This window comes from Nannochloropsis gaditana (genome assembly GCF_000240725.1).
Source record: "Nannochloropsis gaditana CCMP526 unplaced genomic scaffold scaffold065, whole genome shotgun sequence".
NCBI classification, from domain to species: Eukaryota; class Eustigmatophyceae; order Eustigmatales; family Monodopsidaceae; genus Microchloropsis; species Microchloropsis gaditana.
Window position 1 is genome coordinate 35140 of NW_005803888.1, and position 9715 is coordinate 44854.

The 9715-nt window shown below is 52.1% G+C and overlaps 2 protein-coding genes across 2 annotated transcripts; both read right to left on the reverse strand.

The window, feature by feature from the left end:
* Window positions 1-7364: 7364 nt before the first annotated feature.
* Window positions 7365-8379, reverse strand: NGA_2012110 (oxidoreductase; the record flags this gene model as incomplete). The annotated part of the gene is made up of 1 exon (XM_005855962.1): window positions 7365-8379. A coding segment is annotated over one exon (1015 nt), but the record flags the coding sequence as incomplete, so codon positions are not given.
* Window positions 8380-8642: 263 nt separating this feature from the next.
* On the reverse strand, window positions 8643-9487 carry NGA_2019310 (gtp-binding protein 1; the record flags this gene model as incomplete). The annotated part of the gene is made up of 1 exon (XM_005855963.1): window positions 8643-9487. A coding segment is annotated over one exon (676 nt), but the record flags the coding sequence as incomplete, so codon positions are not given.
* Window positions 9488-9715: the final 228 nt, after the last annotated feature.

The window sequence follows — 9715 nt, forward strand, 5'->3', positions numbered from 1 at the left end:
TGCGTATTCCATGAAGCTGTGGCATCTAATTTCACCGGCGCCGGTATGTCGGTCACGAACTCTGTCAAGGTGGGCACTGGCTTCGAGCTCCAATCAGGTAACTCATCCCTTTACCGGCCGGTTACATTATGCTTTGATTCGCATAATGCGTCTCCTAAACGGAAGTTGGCTACTACCTAACTCTAAACAGGTCCTTTCATGGCGACAACTGATAATTTTGATGTCCAGAGTGACGATATTACCATGTCGTACAGCAACAGATTTCAGCTAAGTGTGACGAGTGGAACCGCAATGAGAGCTGGTGACATATCATTAAGTGAAGCTTCAGCACAGATATACACAGAACCCGGAGTGCTCAGGCTTTCCACTGGTGCTGCAACTTTTGCCATGACCGCACGAGGACCTTTGTCAGTTTTACAAACTGAGACAGATGTCTACGAACAGGTGGCGGACGAATGGTCGCTAAAATCCGGGGGCGATATTGATATCACCTCCAATGGGACACTGTCGATGCAATCCGTGAGCGGTGATCTGATATTTGACGGGCTACAGGTAGAAACCGATACCTTTGCAATCGAGTCTGTTGACATTCTCGTCGATAGCAACGAGACCCTGGAGATGGTGGTGGGCAACGCCACAACGCTGACGTCTCCCTTCGTATCGCAGTACTCGGACGTGACGTTGGTGGAGAGCAGTGAGAGCATCACGTGGCGAGCGTCAAATGCCAGTCTTTCATCCACCATTCTTGACATCCGCAATCAAAACACTACCATTATGGCCTACAATGAGATAGAGATCGTGTCACCATCGATCGATATGGTGGGTGTCGTCACACTGGGAAACGAGACTACGACTGGGCAGCTTGTCATACTGAACGGAGTTCGATCTGATTTGATGGAGACAATAACAGCGGATGGCACCACAGGAGAGCTTTCATCTGGTACGTGTCACGTCATTCCCATGCTATATATGGGTGAATACTGCGATGCGATCTCTGTCGTTGAGAGCGACGAGAAGGTGGTGTCTCACGCGCAGCATTTCAAACGATGCCTCAGTCAGCATGGTTACAGGCGATCTGGTGGCCACGCGCCTGCTTCCCGGGACGGCTGCGAACGGGAGTATCACAGCGAACAATCTCGTGTTGGAATATGACAGCGGATTGCCCGAGCCTTCGCAGATTACGTCAACTATCGGCACCGATCAAACAGGGACCACAGTCTTCTCCAACGGCGTGCAAGTGGGTGCCAACAGCACCGCACAACTGACAGCAGGGGTCGTCGCTTTCACAGGATTAGCGGTGCAAGCGACTGGCATGCCTTCGTCTTTCTCGACATTGAGCAGAGCGGACTGTACGGACCCAATCAATCCCTGTTCGCTTACACTCACTGGGTCAGGCCCTGGCGTATATGCGTTGGGGATCAATCTACCGAACATAGGTAACGCAATCCCAGAGGTAAGGCAACGCATCTTCGTCCAAGAGAAAAGAAGCGTTCGCTATCATAGCTGTGTATATCTGTGTACGCATTCCAATCACCTTCCCTTGCGACAATCGAATACCAGGTGTACGTAGACAATATTTTCTACGAGGATAGTACACCGCCCAATACAGGTGAGATGATCTTCCTATATCAGTCAGGGTCCACGCCCGTCAATTTTGTCGCCAACACGGGCGGCAACATTGCAGGATCAATGCCTTTAAACGTGACGAAGACACTGCAAAGCGGCGAATTCACAATGTTTCTCTTCGTTGCCAGTGAATGGAGTGCTTTCGCTTAGCCGTACATTCGCTAAAGAGAGCCACGTCAGGCCCGTCAACTTGACAAGCCTTCCGAGGCATTCTTCCAAATTCACCTATTAATATAATAGTATAATCTTTCGACTGCTGATGGTTCAGGGGGGATCATCAAGGTGAAAGAGAAAAGGACAGAGCAAGAGGAAAATGGGTTTCGAAGACGTCAGCTGGAAGCTAATTTGGGCGGATGAGGTGGTCATTTCAGTCTCGTCACTGTCAGCGAATGCAGTGCTTTTGCTTAGCTATATAGTCCCTTTAGAGAGCCATAGCAGGCCTGTCATATTGGTGACAGGCCTGGAGAGGTATTTTTCGATGTCTTTTTTTATTACATCGACCGAATACCGATGATTCAATGAAGATCATCGGAACAAGGCCCGAAGGACAGAAGGAGAGTCAAAAGGGTTCGGGGCGTGAACTTTGAGACAATATGGACGGACTCGGAACTTATTTCAGACAAGGCAGGCTTATTCAAGTAATCAGGAATCAGGACTCGAGAGTCTGGCCAGGGCGAATGATGCGCAAGCCCAAATACGCCTTGGTGTTTTGTCAATGTGCGTTTTGTAATTGAGTAGGGAAGCTGCTCCCGACTCTAACCCTAACATGTGTACCGAGTGAGTACCAATCCCTCCTAGGTCAACGCTGGTATAGACTTTACCCTGAGCTTCAGACGACGGTTCTATCTATGGTTGTGTATGGCTCCTACTCTTTCTCTCATGGTCAAGTTCAAACTAATCCCTTTCAGCCGTTCCACCACTCTCAATCCTTCGCTCGTGGGCTTTTCTCAGCCGCGGCGACTACATCATTTATTGCCCTTTCCATGTTTTCCAACCCAATCTGTAACCTCGCCCTTGGACAGCCAAAATTGATTCTCACATGATGGAATACGCCAAAATCCCGCCCATCCGACACTGCGACTTGAGCATTCTCTAATAAGAACGTGGCTGCTTCTACGCCTTGGCTCAAGTAAGGAGCTAATGCCGACGTGTCAACCCACAATAGATAGGTCGCATCGTGGTTCGAGTAAGGTCTCAGCAAAGGAATGCGAGTTTTAATGAAATGCACCAAAAAGTCGCGATTGCCCCGGAGATAGGAGAGCATGGCTTGCCGCCACTCTTCTCCACCGGTATAGGACGCGTGTAGAGACTCGTATCCGAAGGCATTGATTTCTGGAGGCGTACAAGAGAGGTGAGGTCACACACAGCGGAAGGCCTTAGACGCATAGGTCGTGCACTGCAGAACATGGAAGTCTAAGTGAAGTACCCGCAGAAAGCATGCGGGTCGACAGATTTATTTAAGATTTGTTGCCATGCCAAGGGTGCCTCCTCATTTGCCCTTTAATCAGACCATCAGTAAGAGCGGAAAGCACCTACCTGTCACGAAACCCCGTGCCGCCCGTTTAAATCGTGTCCGCAGCTCTATGTCAGGAATTACGGCATATGCGCAGGATAGTCCTGGGACATTGTAGGTCTTGCTGGCTGCATGGAGGATTATGGTCCGTTTCATCAAATCGGCGTCGCCCAAGGCGGCAATGGGAACGTGCGGAGTACGATCAGGTTCCAAAATCAGGTCGTGATAGATCTCATCAGAGAGCAAGACTAGGTCGTGCCTCTTGCAAAAGTCACCGAGCTCTCCCAGCTCCTGCGAACCACACAAGGGGGGAATTCAGGACAATAAGGGGGGAATGTGGGTCTCGCTCGCATACAGCAAGTCTTTTCTTGACATGCTCCTCACTCTTTCTATGTATGGACCGGTCGATCAAAAGAGCAACCAGGAGAGAGGCCCGGTGACCGCCCGCAGGGACAAACCAATTGCCTTCGAAAGGGGACACGATTGACTCGCGTTTCGTTCCAGGAAATGGAAAAGCCCACACATTACAACTCTTAGCACTCGCTTGCTAGCGAACAAGTCGTTTATTTTCACAGCATGCTCCTCCTCCTTTCGTCGATATCTTCGCCGAATACGAAGGCGAAAACAGGCATCCCCCCTAGCCTCGTACCTGTGCAGTGAAAACCTTCCCCACTGGGTTGTGCGGATTGCACAGCGTGAACATCTTGGTCCGTGGTGTGACCAGACTCTCCATTTTGGCTAGGTCCATTCTCCACTGCCCGAGGTCCTCATCGAACCTCAAGGGCACTTGCAGGGTTTGCATGTCGGCAGTTTTCGGCGTCCAGAGGAAGGGCGGGTAGATGGGGGTGTTGGTCATGACTGAATCGCCCGCGCCTCCAGCCATCCGCGCAGCCACTGTCAGGGCAGGGACTAGGCCATGACTCCAGACAATCCATTCCGGCTCGACCTGTGTTAGGATGCCACCGACGGAGGAAGAGGGGTTTGAGAGGGCCCAAAGTGCTTCAACACATGATTGAAGGGTGGAGGAAAAGGCAATGTTCGGTCCCTGTAAGTCATATAAGAACCATCCCCATGATTTCGCCCTAAGTAAGGTCGTTGTCCACAAACCTTGTAGTGGGCGGTTCTTTCCAAGTACTTGATCACTGCCTGCGTCACCTCCTCTCTGGGCACCGAATAGCCATAGACCCCATGCTCAGCCCGGGCATGCATGGCGTCGATCACACATTGAGGCGCCCGAAAGTCCATGTCCGCCACCCACAAAGGAAGGATGTCGGGACCGTATTTGGTCCATTTCAGGCTCGAAGTCGCCCTAAGAAGAAAGACAATTCAAGATGGATACAGTCGTTAAAGCACTGCTCGAGTAGCTACATGCGCAATATAAGTATGCCCAGATACTTGAAGACATAAAGAGACAGAACTGCAGGCTGGCGACGATTTACCTTCGGTCTGGGGCGTCATCAAAAAGAGGGTTGTATCCGCTGTAACTACTGCTGGAGTGGCGTCTGGTGGCGAAAGTATTACGAGACTTTAGTTGCCGGACAACGCTGCATGCCAGCGTGGATAAGAAAGAAGGCTGCACAAGTCTCATGGTACTCAGAGGCGAAATCACGGAGGCCAACGTCTCAACTGTTTTAAGTAAAAGGAGCAGGCAGAGCTGTGAGATGGAAAAGCACCAGCAGCGTATATAAAAACTGCTGCGAGAATGACTATAGATCAATCGCTGGTGCAAAGCTCACACCAGAAATGACTATGAGGCAAGTCGCTTTATAAAGTCCTGTGAAGGCTGTTCGGACAACACGAGACTAGAAGTTGGATAAATCAACTCGGGGGGCGTCCCTCTCATGTTGACCCAACCAGCAACGATCGCGCAGAAGGATTGAAACATTTGCTTCCAGCTACCTCAACAAATATGTTGCATGTTCTGCATGAAGATACCTGTTGACTCTTGCTTTGCATCGATAATCAGGGCCCAGCGCGTAGGCATTCCCACCTGCTCTCTGATAAAATATCAACCTCCTGGTCCTCGCTTTCGCATCGGACAAATTCCAACCCGCTCCAGAATGTCCTTGACCGCCCGTGCGGTCTGACTCACGTAGCTCGAATTCACCCTGATCAAATCACAGGAATGAGGGCAACTTCTCTTCTGGCCTCTGCTACTGTTATAGGCGTCGCGTCCAAAGGTGTACGCGCGTTCCAATATCCGGTATCGCGCTCTCTGACCCAGCTTGTCGGAGCAGGAAGCTATGCGTCCGCGGTACCTACTTTAAACAAAAATTCGGGCCCGATCCATCTTAAACGAGATGGAGTGAGGCGTTATCTGTGGAATAGCATCTTTAATGCTGCTGGGAAGGGCGACGGCATTGATTATTCCACCCTGACTGGAATGGAGGCTAAGGAAGCTGCCGAGCTTGCCCTCAAGGGCGTCGTCCAGGATAAGAGCAAAGATGGATACGAGATTGCCACCTTCGCAGGAGGATGCTTTTGGGGTCTCGAGCTAGCTTATCAGCGGGTCGTGGGTGTGATAGACACCTCAGTAGGCTATACCCAGGGGAAAGATGAAAAGCCAACGTATGACTACGTCTGCTCTGGCATGAGCGGGCATACGGAAGCGGTGCAAGTTTTCTTCGACCCAAAGGAGGTGTCATACGAGTATTTGTGCAAGTTACTCTTGACTCGCATCAATCCTACTTTAAAAAATCAAGTAGGGAACGATCGTGGTGCGTTTTCCATAAGATCGACTAATGCAGCTGAGCGATGTCTTCCTTCCAACCGGCGTACCCCATGTTTCGTAATTCTCACAAAAATTTCACCCAAATCATTCAATTTTTTATCTGTACTTTTACAGGGACACAATACCGACACGGCATCTATTACCACAACGAAGGGCAGGAGAAGGTGGCAAAGAAAGTTCTCGAAGAAGCCCAGGCGCAATTTAGCAAGCCGATCGTTACAGAGTGCCTCCCCGCCACTGTGTATTGGCCTGCAGAGGAATACCATCAGAAGTACTTGGAGAAAGGTGGGCGATTTTCAGCAGGGCAGTCGGCGGCAAAAGGGTGCACTGATCCTATCCGATGCTATGGGTAGATGGGACAACAAAACGGAAAGCCGCGGGGAGAGAGGGAGGCGGGAGATTTTTTTCCTGGGAAAGGTGGATGTAGGCAGCGTTGAAACAAGTTATTCGATGAATGAATGCGATTGTGAGACTAGTGAGGTGTTGGCTCGAGCCTCAACGCGTGCAACGGCGAAACGTGTGCCTTTGCTTTGGGTATAGCCCAAACTGGAAAACAGGGCTCGGCCGTTGTTTCTACTCGCGGACCTCTCAGAATTCGTGTATGTTCAGACAGATAATTTTACGGTGCGAAAGAAACGGAAGAAAGAGTTCGTCGTAAATTTCTTAAAGATACTTATTCCAGTTTTGTTTTGCCTTGACAAAGCCTGCCCTTCCCTTTTATGATTCGGGCATCATCGAACCGCGCGTTCAAAAAAGAGCTCGCGCAGGTGTGAATTCATGAACATGTCTTGAGGGTCCAGTCGGCGTCGTACCCTCAGATATTTCTCGAAAGGTTCGCCGTACAGGGCACTCAGTTCATGGTAAGCCAAGTAGTGCAGTTTACCCCAATGCGGCCTCCCCCCGTTGGGGATCCACACTTCCCTCTCTGCCGCCCTGAGATAAGGATCACTGTCGAAGCCTTTCACGAGCGTGGCAACGGAGACAAACCACGAGATGCTATCCGACATCGTCTTGTCTTGCCCAGTATTGTCGTGGCTGTTGTTTTGCGGCCCCTGTTCCCTACGAAATGGACTCAACCAGAGATCGTCGGCATGGGTCACGCGGATTTGCACGACGAAATTCGCGCCAATTTTCCCTCGGCGCGAGTCCAAGAAAGTAAGGAATGCTGTCATGGCTGCGTTGAAGCTCTCCAAGGGCAGGAACCACTCGGCCTCCCTGTAGCAGTCCGGGTGGTCGTCTAGGACGATGCCGCGGTGGCCGTGGGGATAGAACGACTCCCCCCACGCGAAGAGATGGAGGGCGGGGGCGACGACCTGCCGGTTCCAGAAGGGGACGTACGTAACAGGAAAGAGGCTAGAGAAAGAGCCTGCCGCACTCAGAAGGCGCAGCTGAAGAACACCTAGCCAGGGCCGAGAGGCCAGGAGGAGGGATGCTGAGAAGGACCTGAGGCTGGCGACGACTTTGTTATAAGTAAGAGACAGCATTAAAGATCCACTCTGCGCGGCGCTGGCCTCATCACCGCTCGTGGAGCCGAAATTCTGGCAGTGCTTGCGGCTATCGCCCCAGTCGTGCGTGGGAGGCACCTTGGTGGGCGGAATCCGAAGGCTCTCCATGAGCTGCGCCCTCCCCGTGTAGGGAATGAACCACACCAACAAGTGATCCACACCCGCAGCCAATGCTGGTAGTGTGCTAAGCACCGTGTTGAGAGGCAACAAGCGATTGCGTTTGATGACGGAAAATGCCTCAACCACTTCCATGCTCACTTCTGTGAGCACGCCTAAGGCGCCCAAATGCAGTACCGCTGCCTCAAACATATCGCGCATTGCCGGGTCCGGATCCCTCCGGCTCCCCCGCAGCACGTTTCCCCCGGCCGTGACGAGCTCTAGAGCCACTACATCTGCGGACATAATCTTATATCTGATCCCGGTGCCATGCGTTCCTGTGGCCAAAGCTCCTGCTAATGACTGACGGTCGAGGACACCCGTGTTTCGGAGCGCTAGTGGGGGATCGTGTGCAGCAAGGGCCGCGCTCAAGTCTCGAATGCGAATCCCGGCTTGCACAGTCACTGTTTTGGCAGAGGCGTCGATTGAAAGGACTTTATTGAATTTATCAAGATTAAGCATGACCCCGTCCGTGAGGCCGATAGGAGTCCAGGAGTGTCCGGACCCAACCACTTTGACTGTCTGGTTGCTGGCAGCGGCTTCTCGGAGTATACCAATGAGTTCCTCGTGATTTGACGGTTGCAAAAAGAGAGTAGGAGCTTGCTTGTAAAACTTGTCGAAAGAGGACCATTCCACACGCTCTCCCCGGGCACTTGCTCGTGCTAAAGCTCCAGGATCGTTCTCCACGTACACGAATCTATGAGAGAGCCAATAAGCCAAAAAAGCTAGTAAGAACCCCCAGATGGCCCTGCCTTCTTGTATTGGGAAGTTTGGGGGGTCACGATGCCCATCCTGGTGGTGATGGTCCTGGGCATGACCTGTCATGCTCACTAGGCGCGACAAGAGCTAAGGGAGGAGGAACAATACTTGAGGAAAGACGAAATCTGACGGCACTTATGGTCAGATTCGAACATTTTATAAGCCCTCTACACCTACAAGGTGTATAGCCTATATGATCTGATATACTAATTACGAAATCGTGGAGGAATGGCAGGTGAAGCAGCCCGCAAAGAACAAGAACATCCTTGGTCACGAGGAAACGCTATAAAGGAACGTACACCATGGTCCCTGAAGAGTGCCATGTTCGCATAAATGGTTTTGGCACCATATCCCTTCCACTTTTTATACTTGCTTTCTACACTTTTCTTTTTCTAGGTCCTCGTCATGATAAAGTTAAAAGTCTTCATTTCTCGACTCTTTAGTTCACATCGCCAAAGCTGTACATACCCAGAAGTTTAACCTCCTGCCCCCTTTTTCGAGCAAAAGTCTGCTTGTCCACATTAGCAACGCTGCACCACCCAGCCTACCGCTACTGTACGTCCAATCCTCACCACTATCATCATCCCCACACGAACATACTCAGCATGGAACAAGAACCGAAAACGACAGTGCACTGTCTCTCCTTTACCCGCCGATGAACGTCGCCCTTGGTCAATGCTCAGAAGCTTGGCTGTTTGGCGTGTCTTATGGATGTGAAGGGAGGGTTCAAGATTACAGGATAGCGGCCCATGGGTGTCGCTTAGCACTACAATCTCTGCCTCGAACTCTAAGGCGGCTACGGGGCAGGCGGCAGGGGAGACAAGCACGATGCCTTTGTAGGTTTTGGTAGTAAGCGCCCGCGGTACACCTGACGTAAACAGCCTCTCGTCGACGCTCCCCTCTGCCACATCTCTTCCATGATTAATCTTCGCATTCTCGCAAATTTGCACTCCTTGACCACCTTGCAAGGGAGAGCAAGGGGGGCCTTCATTTGGGCTCTCTGGGCACAGTAGCCCCTCGAGGCAGATCGCTTCCTCCGCCTCAGGCGCGAACGTCAAAGTGACGCATTGACCCGCCCCCACCGACCGCACTGGCACCTTATGGAGATGCAGACTCCTGACGACCACCATCTCGAAGGCACCGGATTCCCGGAGAGGGCCCAGGAGCATGCGGTCTCCCACTGAGACCCTTCCTCGGTCGATGGCCCCCGCTAGCACGCAGCCCACGCCCTCCACATCCAGGGAGGCGTCAATGTGCACCTCCGCGATCCGATCCTGTCGCGCCTCCGCCCAGGTGGGGGACCGGGGCAGCGCGCGGAGGAAGCGGCGGAGGAGGTCGAGCCCCTGACCCGTGACGCTCGAGACAAGGAAGACGGGGAGACAGGGCGCGAGCCTGGCCCGGCCTCCCTCCCCCGCTCTCCGCGCT